The 18,879-nt window shown below is 37.6% G+C and overlaps 2 protein-coding genes across 5 annotated transcripts in view; one reads left to right on the top strand and one right to left on the bottom strand.

Annotated features, from left to right (window-relative positions):
* npr1b (natriuretic peptide receptor 1b) overlaps nt 1-3,717 on the top strand; it is a 42,729-nt gene extending 39,012 nt beyond the window's left edge. For 2 of the 3 annotated variants that reach the window (XM_027149158.2, XM_047811371.1), the window contains exons 20-23: nt 38-106; nt 364-538; nt 1,530-1,628; nt 2,764-3,717. In XM_027149158.2, coding sequence (XP_027004959.1) covers nt 38-106; nt 364-538; nt 1,530-1,628; nt 2,764-2,912 — 492 coding nt within the window. In that variant the 3' untranslated portion in view covers nt 2,913-3,717. Of the gene's footprint in view, nt 1-37; nt 107-363; nt 539-1,529; nt 1,682-2,763 lie in introns of all 3 variants that reach the window. The other variant, XM_047811372.1, reaches the window with a different exon arrangement.
* Nucleotides 3,718-11,541: 7,824 nt separating this feature from the next.
* cdc42ep5 (CDC42 effector protein (Rho GTPase binding) 5) lies at nt 11,542-17,422 on the bottom strand. 2 transcript variants are annotated; one of them, XM_027149159.2, is made up of 2 exons: nt 17,224-17,422; nt 11,542-15,159 (listed from the first exon to the last, which is right to left on the bottom strand). In XM_027149159.2, exon 2 carries the CDS (start codon nt 15,152-15,154, stop codon nt 14,255-14,257), a length of 900 nt encoding a protein of 299 aa, XP_027004960.1. In that variant the 5' UTR covers nt 15,155-15,159; nt 17,224-17,422; the 3' UTR covers nt 11,542-14,254. The 2 variants fall into 2 exon arrangements, with proteins under 2 accessions (XP_027004960.1, XP_027004961.1); XM_027149160.2 differs by lacking the exon at nt 17,224-17,422 and adding an exon at nt 16,784-16,954.
* Between the last annotated feature and the right edge of the window lie 1,457 nt (nt 17,423-18,879).

Here is an 18,879-nt window from a genome sequence, read left to right on the forward strand (position 1 = left end):
AACCACTGTTATGAATGGATTATCATGATTTTTATAGGTGGTGACTCTCTTAAATGATCTCTACACTTGTTTTGATGCTATTATTGACAACTTTGATGTTTACAAGGTATTTATCACACAACACTCTTTTATCTTCAGTCAGACTTTTTACTGACATAATGTTTAAATTGATAAGTATTTCTTTTTTTATTATTATTACATTAATTGTAGCACAGCATTCTAGGTTTTGCGTCAGTTTGTGATAAAATGATGTTTTATGTAGCTTGGACAAATAGATGTTTTTTCCTGAGGAGTGCTGCTGTCTAAATTGGATATGCAGAACCCACCATTCTTGACAAGAAGCATATATTGGTTGTCCTGTAGGTGGAGACAATTGGTGATGCCTACATGGTTGTTTCTGGTCTGCCGGTGCGTAATGGGAAAATGCATGCATGTGAGATTGCTCGCATGTCCCTTGCTCTGCTTGAGGCTGTCAAAACATTTAAGATTCATCATCGACCAGACCAGCAGCTCAAACTGCGCATCGGCATCCACAGTGGTGAGAATAATCCAATTTATTGTGCATGCTGAAAATTTACTATTAATGGTTTATTAATGGTATTGTGCATCAAATCCTTTCAAGGTCTCTTTAAGTAATCCCAGACAGATTCAGTGAATTTGAGATCAGTGCTCTGTGAGGGCCAAACCAACTCTTATTGTACCGCTTTTGAGCCTATTGATGAACAAGTCCAGAGCACCTGCAGGCCATTTTACTAGATCCTAGTTGCTATGTGTTTGTAGATAGTTTACATTTACGGCATTTGGCATACACCCTTATCCAGAGTGTACACCCTTGTACAGTGATTTTACATCTCTATCAATGAATATATTAACATTGGTTCACTAGATTACTGTCTTTCATCTAATGTCTTCCATCTGCTGCATTACGTTTCCTTGGCTGACAACTGTGTCTATGGTTCTCAACACTGGCCGTTTCTTTGTACTTCTTCAAAATAGCTGAAACAGCACATCTTGAAACCACAGTATGCTTTGAAATTTTTGCTTGGGAGAGACCTTGCTGATGCAGTATAACTATCTTGTGTCTGATTGATGTGCTTGCCATTGTGTATGACCCTTGACATGAACCTGTATTCCACAGCCTCACCTTAGTAGCAAAGTTTGGCTGTTCTTCACCCAGGTTTAAGGCTCCTAACACAGCGTTTTCTGTTTCAGTTAATGATTGTGTTTCAACCTACATATGAAATTGATGATTATTAGCACTGCTTGTTATAACTGGTTAATCATACACTGACTCTGATCTTACACAATCCCTTTGCATTGTTCAAAGTGTCCAAATGTAAAAATGTATGCTGGTTTGAAGCTAAAGTGTCAAAAAGTGTAGTTACCAAATATTGATATAATTTAGATTTGTTAAAGATTTTGGTTAACAGAACAGTTTGGTTAATATCAACACCAATATTGATCTGCTGTCCATAGAAGAAACCCCACACTGCCTCTTTAATATCCATGTGCATGTCTGTGGATTTCAGGCCCGGTATGTGCTGGAGTAGTAGGGCTAAAGATGCCACGATATTGTTTATTTGGAGACACAGTGAATACATCATCACGCATGGAGACCAACGGCGAGCGTAAGTTGAGATATTGTGAGATTCCAAATCTCCATATAAAGGATTTTGTTCAGGTAGAAATAAATTTTGTTTTTGGATTTTGTTCTTTAAGAAATAAACATTTTTTTGGAAATATATGTACTTTATAACTGATTTACCATGCTCTTATTATTACAGATTGAATTACAGTATGATTATATTTGGGGTGAAATAAAATTAACTCCTCTCTGTGTTAAGAGAAAATGTAGAGAGGATGATTAACACTCCTACAGGTTAAGTGGTACTTTGATGGCAGTTAATTAATTTCCTGAAATACATAATCATAATAATTACATTTTGTAAATAAATTATGTAAACCATGCAGAAATATTTGTATTTGTCTTTTTTATGCATTCTGTTTGCAGACCTATTTTTACACATGGACAGCTGGTGAATACTTTTATTTAAATACAAATGCAGACTTCCTATTTTTCCCTAAATGCATATGGGAGTTTACCAGCATCACTTTTCTGTGATAGTTTGGTATAGTCCCTCTTTGATGGCCAACATATGTGTTTTTCCTCCCCAATTATTTTCTCCCGATACTGGTAATTTGACAATTCCCACCCACCAGCAAGCTCTCACTTACATACTATACCTCCCAACACATGATTCCTTTAAGACACATGAAGCCAGGCAAAATGTTCTACTTTTGCTGTTTCACAGACTCATATGAAAGCACCATCTTCACCTTTACTCATACATATGAGGTCACAGATGCCTACATTTATCATTGAGAATGATGGGGGTCAATCAAATATATCAGCCTGTAGTGGCCAAAAAAGGTCCATAATCCTAATGATATTGGTCAGTCTGAATTTGTATTTGTCTAAATAATTATTCATTAGCTGCACAAGTATCTGTGTAAAACAAAGTATGCTGTATATGTTAGTATTACTAAACCTCAATGATGAATGCCATTAAACTTGAATTTAAATATTTTTGTACATTTATAGTTATAGTTATGAACATTACATTTTAATTAGAATTTCACTCAGAACATGCATCAGTATTTATTTATATTTTAGTAAGGATATATATTTAAATGTTGTTTTATTGTAGTAATATATTGTATTCATATATACTATAAATTGGAGTAATGACATATTTTTGGCAGCACTGAAGATCCACGTCTCATCGGCCACACATGATGTGCTGCAGGAATTTAACTGCTTCCACCTGGAGCTGAGAGGAGATGTCGAAATGAAGGGCAAAGGCAAGATGAGAACCTACTGGCTGCTCAGAGAGACAAAGAGCAGTGAATGAATAGAGTCAGGTGTTAAGCAGGACCTAGATGGTACACTTAAATCCCTGTTGTCAGGACCTCCACTATCCTTTTGCACAGTCCCTCACCTGTATTCCAGTATACAGCACTGTTGGAGATGAACTCTTTTCTAATAATAGAGAAAATTTCAGATATTTTGTACACTGTGTTCACCATTTACTGATATCTTGCATTCATAAATATACTTAATAGATCCTCAATGGACATGTAACCCCATTAAACACATCCAGAAGTGCATATGTATGTACTAATCTCAAAGTTCAACACTGTTTAAGATGGCCATCTGAGTTTATTGATATTACTGTGACTCACAGAATTAAAGCCTCTTCAGTTTTGTTGGGATTTTATCATTTAACATTGTATTGTAAAAATAATGATCAGTTATACTACTATATAATTTATATCACATTCATAGGTATTTTCTTAAAGAATTTTCAGTTGTTATCTGTGTTAGAGAATACTTAATCATAGCATACATCTATCTATTGCATTTATATCATTTGTCAGTGCATACACAATGTAGCACACAGTGAGCAGAAAGGACATTTGTTTTTCAATCTCGTTTCAGATGCAAACTGTTAATCACAGCTCAGTTCTTTGTTAAATTTGTTAGTAAATGTTTAGATATATTTACATCTGAAATACCTAAAACAATCTTACAATGTTTTATAATGAAATTTGTCATTTATTTGATAAAAGAAAAAGGAAATGCTGAGCAATATATCTTTTAAATATTGATGTTTTAGATTAGAATCTGTTGTAGATAATAAAAAGGAAATCACAACATTGGTACATTTTCCATATGGAATTTATCACACTCAAATTATAATACTGGATCATCAGTTTACTGCATAAGCTAGATTCCAGTGATTTTAAAAGGCTTTGACAATGTTATGTAATTTAAAGTTCCCTAGTCAGATGTAAGTGAAACAGAAGTTTTTTCTAGTATATTGGGGTGGCCTTAGTAAGAAGTTTGTGGAGGTTTTTCCAAACAGAGGACTGCCAAGATATTCTGTGTATTTTTCTAATAATCATCATTTGTTGATTTATAATCAACTACATATGAGTTATTGAACACTGTATAAAATTGTACTAATTACTATCAATTTTGTGTATCTACTAATCATTAAGTACATTGAAACTTAAAATGTTGTGCTAATATAGATTTATTAAAATATTTTAAAAAAAACATTAAATATGTTTGTAATTAAACAAAACAAAAAAAATTGAATAAAATGTTAAAATATCTACAGACATAAAGACAGATGTTTGTTATTTGCTTTTACTACAGTAAGCCTTATTTATTGTATTTTTCTGAGGAAAAAAGAAAAGGAAATGAAAAGAGATCTCTGACTCATGCTTAGGTTTTAACAGGATAGTCAATATACTTATGTGGTCGATCATGATGGATCTCTTAAAACATCTTCTAACATCATATAAAACCATTCAACCTACTGTATAATAAGGGATTAACTGTGACTCTATATACAGGTATATACACATCAGCATGTTACATTCATTATTTGTTATATCGGTGTAGAGGGACTTGGTGGGGAACAGGGGAGAGGTTACTAGCACTTCACCCTGATCCCTAGTCTGCTTCCCTGTCCTTGTGCATGCTTCCAGGAATTGTTCTACCTTTACAAGTACGTTAAGCCCACAGTCTATCCGTTCTTGCACAAATTGTGATGATCTCTATCTTCTTCCACATGGGTGTGTTTAAGGAGAACCATTCTAGTCCCTCCACCTGGAGCCCATACGATATCTCCCGCATTAAGTGATATTTTGTGTATGTTGTCCAGATCAGAACTCCTCCCTCAACTCAAGGGCCCATACACTTGTTATTGTCTTGCAGCTAACCATTTTCTGTCCATAGTAATGTAGTCTGCCTGTTGGTACTTGGTTTCTCCAAGTGCATCAGTGTCCATTCTCCAAGTTCAGCCATCAGCATGTCCTTCCCTTCGCCATTTTTTACCTCAGTATCTCTCCTGTTTTTTTTATGGGACACAAAGGAGAGAAACAGCAAACAGCACATACTGTCTCACACACACACACACACACACACACACACACACACACACACACACACACACACACACACATATATATATATATATATGTATATATACGTATATATACGTATATATATATATATATATATATATATATATATACGTATATATATATATATACGTATATATATATATACGTATATATATATACGTATATATATATATATATATATATATATATATACACGTATATATATATATATATATATATATATATATATATATATATATATATATATATATATATATATATATATATAGCATATTTACATTTTATTGTTTTACAGAAACCATATATTGTCTGTGCAATCCTGTCTTTCAAGGAATGTCATATTCCCTGATGTTTTTCATTTCCATGTATTGTGGTTCATTCTTTTCTACAATTTGCAGATTTTGTCCAAACAGAGATTGCATGGCATTGCTAATCATTTTACAAATCAAAGGTACCACACAACAAGTAATTAGCATTAATATTAACAAAAATGTTGCCATCCCCATTCTAATTAGCGTGGCCCTCCAGCTTCCTGAGAAAAAACAGTTCAACAAACTTTCTCCCTTTGCATCTGGTTTCCAGGTGTTCCGTACATGTTCCATGCACAGGTCTTCCAATGCTTTGCTGGAAACGGTGAGGGTACCTCCTTCCTCTGTATGGATAGGAATTACTGTGCAACATTCATCTCCAATTAAGCTGCACACCCCATCACCTGGTGCTGTCATTGCTGTCATTTCAATTCCTTGAAAGGCTAGGAAAGTATGGTTTACAAATCGCTGCTGGTTATACCATATTAATCCATTCTCCATGGAAAAAACACAACTAGATTATGCATGGCTGATTGTCCTTGAGCTCTGTAATAGTTTGGGATGCCTACAGAAACCCCCACCCAGTCAATGTATACTGATTTGTCTTTGACATCGCTGAATCTTTTCCATCTTTCTGGCACGGGTTTCTCTGATTGTCCTATTGGAAGAACCCTCAGGTACCCAATCAGAATTACTGGAGTAAAAATTCCTCCTCATTGTTTTGGGAGCTTCTTTCGTAGTGCTTTTCCTTGTCAGCAGTACCAGAATACATCTGCTATTGGCGGTGTGCCTTTCTTTACCAGGTCTACAATTCTACAAGTATGTTGCATTTGGCTTCCATTTGACTCCATGGCTATTACTTGTGCATCTTGGTTAGCTTCCCACACTTCTTCACAGTTTTTTACTTCTCCTAGCACTTTGTGTCCATATCCCTTGTAGCAATGTGGGAAACGTAGGTCAGGTGCTATTTTTATGTTTCCGGGTGGCTTGGGAACTGCTGGTCATGTTAATAGCGTGGCTATACTTTCACTATCTTCATAGAGGTGCTTGTGGGCATTTTCTATTGGCGTTTGTCTGGGCTTACTTACCGGTCTTTTTAATGTTCCTACCAACGGGTTGAAGAAACGATTCAGACAGTGAGGAACACTTATGAGCATGGTGTCAAAGGTTTACAGCTATGCATCTGGCAAGTTACTAGAATTGGCACAACCCTAGCTGTTTGTTTTCTCTGAGCACATATCACAAAATCCGTCTTTACAGTTTCCTTAGCTGTAAACGTTAGCCAGTTTAGGTACATATTTTCTGTACAGTACCATGGTTGACTCCATTGTGTGTTCCATTATTGTTTGCTTTGTTTCGTCTTGCACTCTTGCTTGGTGCATACTATCTGGATCTTTCTCTTTCCGGTTTAATTCAGTGATGTTGGTGGGTTGTAGTTTCGCCTTGTTGCCCCTCGTGCCCTCGGATTTCATCTTCTATATTTGTGTATAGTCTATCTGGACTTTTGTCCGTTTTATTGTTTTCGTTAATCCTTCTGCCATTATGAGTATGGTTTCTATTTCTAGTGCTATCAAGGTTATACATGTCAGGTTCATTTTTCAAGTGTTTCCTGGGGCCATTTTCTCAGTTGCACTCTGGTTTCTGTCTGTTACTATTCTCCTGCAGTCAAATTCTTGCTTTAGTTCTAGTGGCTCTATTTTCTGTATTTTCACTGTGTTTCTTCAGGCGGTGTTTCTTCTAATACACCCCTTCAACATTTCCCTGAGCAGCGCTATTGTTCCTATGTGCCTCAAGACAATCACCATTGTCCCCATCCCAAAGAAATCTACAGTGTCCTGCCTCAATGACTATAATCCCGTTGCACTCACACCGATCGTTACGAAGTGCTTTGAGAAGCTCGTCATGAGGCACATCAAGACCCAGTTACCACCCTCACCAGTTACCACCCTCACTAGCCTGAGAACTTCACCTGGTCACTCAACACCAGCTCCATCACCAAAAAAAGCCCAGCATGAAGGCACATCTCCCTCCTCCCATCCTGACTGTTTTTTTACAGAAAGACCATTGAGAGCATTCTGAGCAGCTGCATCACTGTCTGGTTTGGGAACTGCACCATCTCTGATCGCAAGACCCTGCAGCGGATAGTGAGGACAGTTGAGAAGATCATTGGAGTCTCTCTTCCCTCTATCACGGACATTTACACCACACACTGCACTATCCCAAGTAAGGGATGCATTTTTTTCAGATCTGCTTTGTGAATCAGGGCTTGTAGAGGAGCTGTTTTCAGTGCAAAGTCACAGATCCATTCTCTACTATAGTCCACCATGCCTAAAAAAAAGCATTTGCTTTACTGTTTGAGGTTATAGGGTGGTGCGTACCACATCCACGTGGGCTGGAGCAGGTGACCTGTGTCTGTGCATGTATGGATTGTGCGTTGGCTTCCACTCTCTGACCCGTGCTGCCTCTCCAATCATAGGTCCTAAATGAGAGAGATACGTGGGTAGGCTTTTGGAACATGATGCCATGACTTGTCTTTCCAGAGCACCATGGTGGCCACTCCCCATGTGCAATGTAAGGGACCTTTTGGTTCTTTACTGTCCGGCCGCATGGCCTGCATCCACATTTTCTATTTCATGTAGGCCTGCTTTAGTCCAGATGTGTTAGGGTCGATGTATTTCAGCCAATACACTGTATCGTGCTTCATTTGCTTGTTTGTTTCTGTTAATAAGTGCTGACCAACCAACGTTTCATCTGGGAAAGTTACCCAGAGCCCTGTTGGGCTACAGTGTGTTTTTGCTGACAGTCTGCACAGTAGCTCTATTCCAAGTAGGTTTACTGGGGACTGAGGTGAATATAAGAGTGGTGCCTCTATTGTGTTGTCTTCAACCATTAGTGTCTGGGGCTCCACGAATTTCAATATCTGTGTTGTCCATGAGAAGCTAGTGGTTTTTATTGAGTTGCGTGAGAGTGGGAGTCCGGAGCCTTTTTGGACTATACACGAGAAAGTGGCACCGGTGTGTATCATAAAAGGAACTGATTTCATGCCATTGATAGACACCATAGATGTTGGTTCTTGCCTTGGATGTAGTGACATACTGCATGTTCTCCCCCTCTGGCTTCTATGGGCATCCTCAACTTCAATTTGCTGAAGGCCCTGTCCAGGGTCCTGCTTGTCCTGGACATTGATTGAGGCCTGATGGTGTCCCTGGTTGACCCCTGTATTCTGGCTGTCATGGCTGATTTTCCCACGGATTGATCTGACAGTTTCTTTTAGTGTGCCCTCTTCATTTTTTTTAGTGTGCCCTCTTCATCTTTCTTGTCCTTGTCTTTGGCCTGGTCCCCTCATAGGGCGGTTTTGCGATGCCCCTTGTTGATTGCCAAGATGGACATGTATAGGGGGCATAGCTGCTGGTGATAACATTGGCTGCTGCTCACTTGGGGGTATTTGTGCTGGAGGCAGTGTAAGCTGCTGCACATATGGAGGTGTTGTACCTTGAGGTGCTTGAACTTGTGTTATCTAGGTTTGATTGGATGTAACAGGTACCATTACTGTTGCTTTAATCATCGGGGCCTGCAGTGAAGTCTGTACTTTCCCTGGCTTTTCTTTCTCTCTTCTAGCTTTGATGAGTTCTCTTAGTTGCGTTTTGCACATTTGTGCCATTAGTGCTTCAGTAGCATCTTTAGCTTCTCTTTTCTTATTCCTGTGTTGTTCTATGTGGTGTACGACATGAGCTTGGAATGTTTCCCAGGGCAGGGTGTTCAACCCAACCATGTTCTCCAATGCTTCTTGTACTACTGCTGGTGTGACCCTTTTTAACATCATTTTGAACAGGCCTTGGTTTGTTTCATTCAGGTTCAAGGCTGTACATGAGTCTCACCGTTTATTTTGGAAATTTTGTATGAACTTTAATGCATTTTCATCATCACCAATTGTCGTGGCCTCCAGTTTTCCTGGGTCCATCTTGGTGAGTTATGCGTCACGTCATCTGTGTTATATTTGGATACAGTCTTCTTCGTGTTTATAATCCATGATGTGCCACATAGGGTAGGGGCTTCTCCCTGCCACGCCCTTCGCTCTCTTGTCATTTTTTCTCTTCTTCTTCTTTCTGTATTGCTTCTTCTCTTCATCTCCTTGCCTTCTTCCTTAAACCAGCTTAGTATTTCTAGCCTTTTTGCCTTCTTTCCCTACTTCACAGTGTCATAGCATTTTTTTCACTTCCTCGCTGTATTTCTCTTTGAGGATGAGCCCTGTGGGCACTGCTCCTTTCTCCTAAGCTTTGGTAGTTTCTTGACCAAACCAAATGTACTTTTATCTGCTTAACAGTTACTGCTGGCCTCACTGGGTTTTTCATCCAGTACTCTTCTGCCAATGAGTTTATTTTATCTACCAATGAAGACAAACCTGTCAATCCCCTCTCCCAATTCACGCTTCTTAATTCTACAGTGACTATTGCTGTTAGAACTGAGCAGTAGTTGTTTTGAACAGGCCTGGATTAAATCTATCACAGGTTCGTCTTCTTCATTGTCAGGATCTTTTATAAAATTAAACAACGGGATGGTGGCCTTAGTAGCACTTGGATCTTCTACCAGTCTCTGCAATAGTGTGCTGAGTAGTGTGGGTTCCCAGAATTTCTAAAACGTTTCAGTCCAATCGATCTCAGGAAACTTAACCTGTAAGTTCAACAAGTTATTCCACTTGGTTAAGTACCACAACTTAGCAGTAATTAATTCTTCTGACTGCCACTTTTCGACCCCACTTTCATCTTTAAATGTTTGTTTGTCCAAAAATGTGTTCTTATACCCTTGGTTTCTGAAAAAAATTCTCCCTCAAATCTTAGAAAGCTTGGGTATAGTGCAAGAACGGTGTACCACCAAGTAGTCATATGTAGGGTGATTTCTATGTACATAATTAGTAGCCTTAATTGATTTTGGGAACTAAATCAATCTATACCTTATAAGGTGGTTAGGACATTGGCCTCTGACCAGTTGGACCTCAATGTTCAAATCCCACAGAAGACACTCTAAAATTCAGAATCTATATCATTTTAATTTATAAACCATGGAGCAATAAACATAGATCAAAATATACTTAAAAGTCAAGGGCTAAAGTGGCGCTTACCTGGTGTAGTGGTTAGGCTGTTGGTTTGTGACCACAGAGACCCACATTCAAGGCTTGCAACGGTGATCAATCTGTATTGATTTAATTTATAAACCACAGCACAATAAACACAGATTAAAATATAATTAAAAGTTGAGGTGCTCTTTTGGTGTAGTGGTTAATTTAATTTAGTCAAAATCTGCAGAGATGCTCTCTCAGGATAGTGGTTAGGACATTAGGGTCTGACCAAAGCAACCCAATTTCAAATCCCAAAGAGTGTTTAACATTACATAATCTGTATAAACTTAAATTATAAACCACAGAGCAATAAACATAGATCAAAATATACTCATTAGTGAAAGGCATCAGATGTGCTGTCCTGGGATAGTAGAAAAGGACGTTGACATTTGACCAGAGAGACCCAACTCTCACTGAAGGCACTGTACAGTACACAATCTTAAGTGATTTAATTTATAAACCACAAAGCAATAAAAATGGATCAAAATATACTTAAAGGTAATAGGGTTAATCCTCTACTGGTTTAGTGGTTAGGACATTGTAAAGAGACCCAAGTTCAAATCCCAATGAAGGCACTCTACAGTACACAAAATATATTTTTTTAGTCTACAGCGGTGCCCTCCTGGGATAGTGGTTAGGTCATTGGACTTTGACTAGTAAGACAAAAGTTCAAATCACACAGCAGGCACTCTACAGTACACAATCTATATAATTTTTTTTTTTTTAATTTGTCAGCTTGTCACAACAGCAGATGCTTTTTAAGTGCCTAATGTTATGATAACCAGATGGTGCAGACAGCATTATAGAAAAATTAGGGAAACACTTAATATTTGGCTTTAAAACATAAAAAACGTGACAGGATATGATGTTAAAGGCAATATTTTTTCGCTCTCTGTTATAAGTATTAGACACCCTCACTTCCATTTGCAGTTGCAGTTTGTCGTTTTTTCTGTGAGAATTTGTACATGGATTTACTCGGGTTTCAAAAGCATAGTGAAAGATATTCAATTTTACTTTTGCTTGTTTCAATACTGCACTGTGCTTAATGTTGCTGAATGTGGTATAGGTAATTCCACACGGATTTTTAGCATAACTGAAAAATAAGGACAATTCAAAAGAATAGCAAGTAAAGGAATATGTTTATTATTGCAGATCTCAATATCAGAAAGATAATGTCAATACCAATAGCATTACATAAATGAAGTGCAGTGTTCCATGGTATACACACAAATGCAAGTAGTTTGAGAGCTTACAGGCAGAACTGGTCTGACAAATAGTTTAGTTAAAATGTCAGTACTCGTTGTTCTTTCTGCTTTACTACATCGTCACAGAATGTTTACTGAACTTATTAATTACAACTGATTGTCATTAGCTAAAAACAAACAAACAGCGGAGTTGGTTTCTGCTCGGCTATTCACAGTTGATCTTATAAACAGGCCAACATTTAAAGTGGCACTTTTGTTTAAGCAGGACCATATGGAGTGATTTATAATTTAACTGATGGTTGCTAATAAATATGAAATTAAGTTATAGAAATTTGGATTGGGATATTCTAGTTATTCTAGTTTAGAAAAAACTGGCCGTTTGTTAAAGTACCTTTCTTTAATATGACAGAGACCCAAATATTTATAGTCTGGAATGCTGGCAGTACCTAGCAATGTAACTAAGCTACAATTCTAACAGGATTTTTTAAACATTTGTCCTATGACTGCATTTACAGATAGCAATGCAGCTCAAAACAAGACTTTTCAAACTAAGCTGTGGTGTGATCTGATTTTCCTAATGCCTATTTGACCATCTTTATAGTTTCAACAGAAAGGCCAAGTCTTCTGCTAAAATGTCAGTATGGGATCTAAAGGCTGTACAATGGCTACACATTAAAACATTTAATAGAATAGAAAGTGTTTTTTAATGACTGAAGTGGCTTTAAAATCGGGTTCAGGATTTACAAAGATGTTCAATCCACCATGTCTTCTAAGCTGCTTTTGCTCACCTATGCAAAATAATAATAGATGATACATAAAGCAGAGTCATAGATAAGATATTCTGGAAATGTGATTTATATGTTTAAGGACAAAAAGAACATCACCCCAAGAACAAACTGTCAGGTGTTTAATTATTTTATCGACGTATTTACAAGTGAATAGATGGTTATTTTATAAAAGGAAACATTTAAGACATCTCATATGAAAATACAATTTTTCAAGACATGCAGTTTTGATAATGTCCATAATTACCTCCCAATAAATCCAGTTTAAACCAGTAGGCAGTTCTCCAGCTATTCTGATTTGGCTCTAAAGTTTTATTTCAGTGGGAATACACAGGTCTTTTAATAGGTAAGTGGTCAAAATGAGACATGTAAACTCCAATGACTGGTTATTAAATGAGATAGATGTCATTTAAGTATCTTTAAAATTGGTACATATTTATTTAAAGTGGCATAAGAACAATAAGTTTCATCCTCTGCTTTAGAGGCATGTGCTGATAATCAGCATTCATTTAATTATTTAATGCACACAATATCACTATCATCTTAAACAATCCTCACAGCCTTTCTATTAAGCTAAGCAAAGAAGTGTTTGAGTGGATACATGTAATGTACATGGAGCAATAGAATTGGTGATTTATCAGGATGATGCCGGAAGTGTGTCCTCAACAAAAGGCTGTGTTAAGATTTGCAGTGAAAATTTACAAAGAACCATAAAAGTCTTTTTTCACACTTAAATTAGTTAACAGCATTTTTATAGTAGCGTTTCCATCTGTATTATTGTCAACGTTCTTTCAGTATCAGGATACTGTATTCTCTCCATGTACCTTGAGATTAAACAGCAGATACCAGGTTGTGGGTCAGATTACATTAAACTCCCTAAAGTTTAGCAGAGCAATAACAATAAGCACTATCTCAAGCTGTGTCAGTCGTAGTAAACCGAGCACCTGCCATCTAGAATCACAATGTCCTCCCACTGTTTTTTCCACAACAGGAACATCCAGAATTCACCAGTAAACTCTCCAGAGCTCACGCATAGAGCACAAACAAGGGGCTTTTTTAATGCCACTATGAATATTACACCATCACTCGACATGTTTTTACATTCGTGACAACATACTTCCTGATAGTGTTATTTATACATAGATACCACAATTCACTCATGTTTTCTCATAACAGAACTAAAAAAAAGAATTAGAATAAATTTGTTTAAGTAAATGAAACCATTTAACTTTACATTTGGCCTATAGTACTTAAAAAATATATAAGATGCTGTTTCTTTAAAAAGAGACTAATACACTAAAGAACATACAATATTGAACCAATGTTTGTGGAATACTGGTATTTGGCTAAACTTTTTTCTCCTATATTAAGGTGGTTTGTGAAACAAGTAAATGTAGATTACAGGTCTACATTCCTGGGTAATATTGTTTGAAACTTAAAAGATCCCAGTTTAACAATGTATGATATGAACAATATTAAACCCATTATAACTGTTTATCAAGACAGTTTTACAATATAAAATATTAAAATATTCCATTGTCTATGGCGTTAATGGAACTAATAGTACTAATAGAAATGACATTTCTATATAATACTTCAGTTCTACCCCCGAAAACCTAATTTTTCATGACACTGTTGTTTATCTTAGAGCTTTGAAAAGTATTTGGATACATTTTCCAACCTCTATTTATGTTTTGTAACATTTGTCTACTAACTACTAGTCCAGCTCCTCCTGTTTTGTAGTGTTGTTTTCACTTTGGTAGTTTCTCCCTTTATGTGCTATTCAGAAAGGCATTTTGCACATGCTTTCCTGTGCTTGGTCTTTACATACCCAGCAACAGACTCCTAAAGGCCGATCTCATCATCTGACTCATCCTCAAATGTATAGCCCTGCTCTCCTGTGACACCCTCTTCATCTGAATACGACTCTGACAGATGATCCTCCTCTCTCCTCCTGTCCAGTGGGGAGATGCCTTCATATTCTGAGCTCACTGAAGAAGAAGGACTGGGACTGATGTCTGGTCTGTGATTCGTCAGCTCTGGTTTCACTGCTCCTTTATTAGCCATTCCTTCAGCCTTCACCTCCATTCCCCTAACTGGACCTGTAGTTGCTTCCTTCTCACATTCCAGCTCCAATTCACCACCTACAAACTGCCGACCAACAATCTCCTCCTTTTTGTCACTAAATCGCACCTTTGGCCGGAGCCCCTTAGATTTGATTCCGTTGACATCGTTTAGATGCTCCGCCCCTCTGCTCAGGCCGTCTGTCCTCTTCTCGTTAAGCCCACTGGTTGCACCATTGGGTGATTTTCCACCATCTGCACTGCTCTTACTGGACATAAACACTTCTTCCTCACATTCGTTGCCTGTCGTCCACTTGCCGCCCAAACCCAGTCCATCCATCACTCCTAGCACGTCTCCCAAAATGGATGGTCCCAAGTCTAGGTCCAGATCGAAGGAGGAGACTGATTCGGAGTGCTGAAGTTCTGTAAATGGTTCATCAGGAGGATTACATTCAGCTTCATGATTTATCCTCACTTCTGTGGCATTGACAGTGGTCTCCACAGGAGAAGTGATGGACTTAAAAGACTCTTTGTTGGAGGGGCCATGACTGGACAAGAAGGAGGTGTCTCCGAAAGCGTCTCCACCACGCCCGATGTGCATGGTGTGGCGAAAATCACCAAGCGGGGCAGAGATCATGGTGGGATCCAGGCGGTGAGCCCGGCCCGACTTGTGGAGCGGCATTGGAACTGTGAAATAAATTTCAATAGTGAATATCACATCCAGTTAAATTATAGAACTTAATCTAGAATCCAGAATCAAATCAGCACAGTAGATCTGACATTAAAAATAAAAATAAAACAGAAGTTCGGCAGTCACTCTCAAGTTACCAGTTGCTATTTTTGCCTGCTGTCATCCATTATGGCTCTCAAAGAGGGTTATATGTACTTACATAAAAAGGCAAAAAGGTTTCCATTTTAATGCCACACCTCCAAATCACATCCCCGAAGACATCTTTGCATATTCTCCTTTTGACAATAAGCTGATAATTAAGTCAGTTGTACTTTTTTTTATCTGTGTATACTCTTTACACACCTCTTTATTCATTCCATTGCTGTTCTGTTCCTATTTAAACACTAGAGACCCAAGTTCATCAGTCATCAGTTAGCATTTTTGTTGTTGTCATTGCTGTTGTTTTTTTGTTGTAATCTCTCAGTCTCAGACTGCCAATATGGATGAGGCACTTAAATCAGACTAGGATGATGCAATGCAGACAAGCTTAATATGCACAACAAGGGTGAGAAAGAGCTGACTGAGAGGTGATGCTGAAGCCATGCTCAGACTTGTGAGACACGTGAAAAGCAAAAACATAGTTTTGGATTTTGCCCCGGGGCTTAAGCAAGCCCCACACACACACACACACACACACACACACACACACACACACACAGAGAGAGAGAGAGAGAGAGAGAGAGAGAGAGAGAGAGAGAGAGAGAGAGAGAGAGAGAGAGAGAGAGAGAGAGAGAGAGAGAGAGAGAAAGTTGATATTGTGAAACTCTCCACTCTCCGGAGCTGTTATAATGAAATGTAATTGAAATTCATTAGTTTAGAGAAGAGAGGCATTCAAAGTAGTTTAGTGCATTTCTTATTGTATTATAATAATCCAGACAATTAATTTAGTATTAAATATTAAGTATTATTTTTATTTTAGTGGTAACTTAATATACCAGTAAAATGCCAGATAACAAGGATCTTAATTAGAAACATTAATCTACTACGCCAGAAAATGCAGAATAACCAGTTATCAACTAGAAGCAGTTCATCTAACATCAGACTGAACTGAAACCATTCCAAATATCTCTTATTCGGATTGTTTTGATATTAACCATCTTCTTCATTTTAAAATGAAAACAATGTCGAGGAATGTTTAATAGTTTGTCCTGGTGAAAGACGGCGCTCTGGCCCACTCAGCTGAGATGAGCAGAATAGAACAAGTACCTTTCATGCTAGGAAAAGCAGAATGCAAATGAAAACGAAAACAACCTAAAAAAACTAGGACACACGTTTAAAGTCTGTACGACTGGCTCGCTGCACTGGAACTGAAGCTCAGCTTGCTTCTTATAAGAAACTTCATATAAGCAAGGGTCCAGTGAAAGATTAATAATGAGTTTTCACATGGAACAGTGGAAACGCACTGAACTTTAGACTCCTAGGCGAATTTCTAATAAAGCCAAACATGTACAGACGGAAACATTCCTGGGATAAAGATACACTAATACACCAGAAAATACTGTATCATTCTGTATTACTTTGAACTAGTTTATTCTCGAGTGTTGGAGAGTTTTTAAGTTCTGAAAGCGCCATTTTTGTTACCTGGATGACGGCTCGGTCGCGACAACACTAACAGCTGGAGCAAGAAGCACCTCCGAGACTTTTACCACCGTTCAATTTCAACAGAGAAAGAAACTCTATATGTAACTGTTATTGGTTACATATTATAATCCGCATACAGAGGGGAAAAAATGTTTTGAACAAAGTATCAAGTTACTCTGCAGTTGATTATTAAGTAGTGTTGTGTGGGTCAGGAATGTGAGCACACGTTTCCCTCCCAACATATTGCTTTCTCTTTAACTCCGGCTAGTGTTCCAGTGCGCCGAAAAGACTCAAAAAAAGGAAGAAATTGTGATATTTTACAGCTGGAAAGTTGACAGAAACTAAAGAAAGGCAGGCGACAGGAAAGGTGACTGCGCCCCTGAGGAGTTTTCTGGAGTTACAAATTATACTCTGTAAACAGGAGGAAAAAATACACTTACTTAGACAAATATGTAGGTTACTCCTTAATCCTATTCACACTTTTTATCCCCTCACGTCCAGAGTTATTTTTATAACGAACAGAATCCTGTTTTCTTGTTTTTCCCTCGTAGCTACTTTCTTGGCGGCGCTCTACTCGGATATTTCTTTCCCTCCCCTCGTCGTTGGGATGGGCGAGGAAGTGACGCGACTTTTATTAGGCAGCCCTGTGCCATTGAACAGAATGGAAAAAGCGAGGCTCACGTCCCAAACCACATACTAGCGCACTTAATAGTATGCACCAAAAGAGCACAGGACCAGAGAGTACCATAATTATAATATGTGGCGTACTCACTTTTTTGCGCACTATTTAGTACGGTAGAGTACGCCGACGTAGACCAGGCCAGCTGTTTTTCCTCTTAATATTCAGTTTTTTCACAGCTTTCATGTCATTCTAATAAAAATCCACTTACTATAAACGTTATAATGTCATAAATATAGATTTTATGGAGGGATTAATTGTGTATCGCGGTGTACACAAAAGTACATAACTTGTATGGCGTGGGTGTGATGTGATGGTTTACTGTTGGTTCTTTTAATCCAGCTAACATTGTCCCCTATATAGTCTGCATATTTCTGCAGAAAAAGTTGTATACTGACTTTCTTTAAATGTGTTAATATATGTGCGTTCGAATAATGATATGAAGGTAAATTGCATGTTTGACCTTTCATCATTCTTTTTATTTATTTATTTATTTATTTATTTATTTATTTATTGCCTGTTTTAGGTTCTCACACAAATGTCTACTATATATGATATAATGCTTACATAAAGCATTGTAACACCAAGATACACACACAAATAGACACTCTGAGATTGATCACATATAATCAACATTTTAGCTAATGCTTAATCTCAAAACATCACTTAAAAGCTGATTGGAATGTAATGTTTCTGTACATTTCAGTAATACGTTTAATCATGAGAGCGTGTTCATATTTTGGACAGTCAGTGATTCATCCCATCTGTCAGCACGCACACACCCCAGCAGATAATTTAGAACTAGTCAGCCAGCATATTCCAGTACTAACAACAATGTCTGTGTTGAGCCACTGTTTGCTTGTATTTAGTATGATACATTTCATCACAAAATGCTACAATATATTAGTAAAAGTATTCATATTGGATCTGGATAATTGCACAGTCACATACTTTCTCAGTATTGTACAAATTCTGAATTTGCCTCTGAAGATGTAAATATTCTCTGGTAGAAACGAGAAATTATTGTAATAGAGACAGATCTGTGCTTAGAATTTCATATGTACCGACCACGAAGCATGGAGCCTGAGCAAAAACAGACATCCTGGACATCCATGTGCAAAAGAGTTGCACAGGAAACGGAAGGTAAAAACATTGAGTAAGAATTCCATACTTCACTCTGATGAGCTCACTCTCTGTGGTCCCCCTCCCTCACTGTGTGTGTGATTGCATAAAGCACAAGAGTCAAATTACCAAAACATTATATAATGACAAAAAAAAAAAATCCTTCCTATATAAATTTATAAAAGCAAAAATGTATAAAATTCCACATAAGTCAGTTTATATTCATAACTTTAACAATGTATTCAGGATTCTTCTGTTGTTTCCCTAGTTCTAACTAGAGCATTTCTTTTAAAAG

Source organism: Tachysurus fulvidraco, chromosome 3 (genome assembly GCF_022655615.1).
Source record: "Tachysurus fulvidraco isolate hzauxx_2018 chromosome 3, HZAU_PFXX_2.0, whole genome shotgun sequence".
Lineage (NCBI taxonomy): Eukaryota > Metazoa > Chordata > Actinopteri > Siluriformes > Bagridae > Tachysurus > Tachysurus fulvidraco.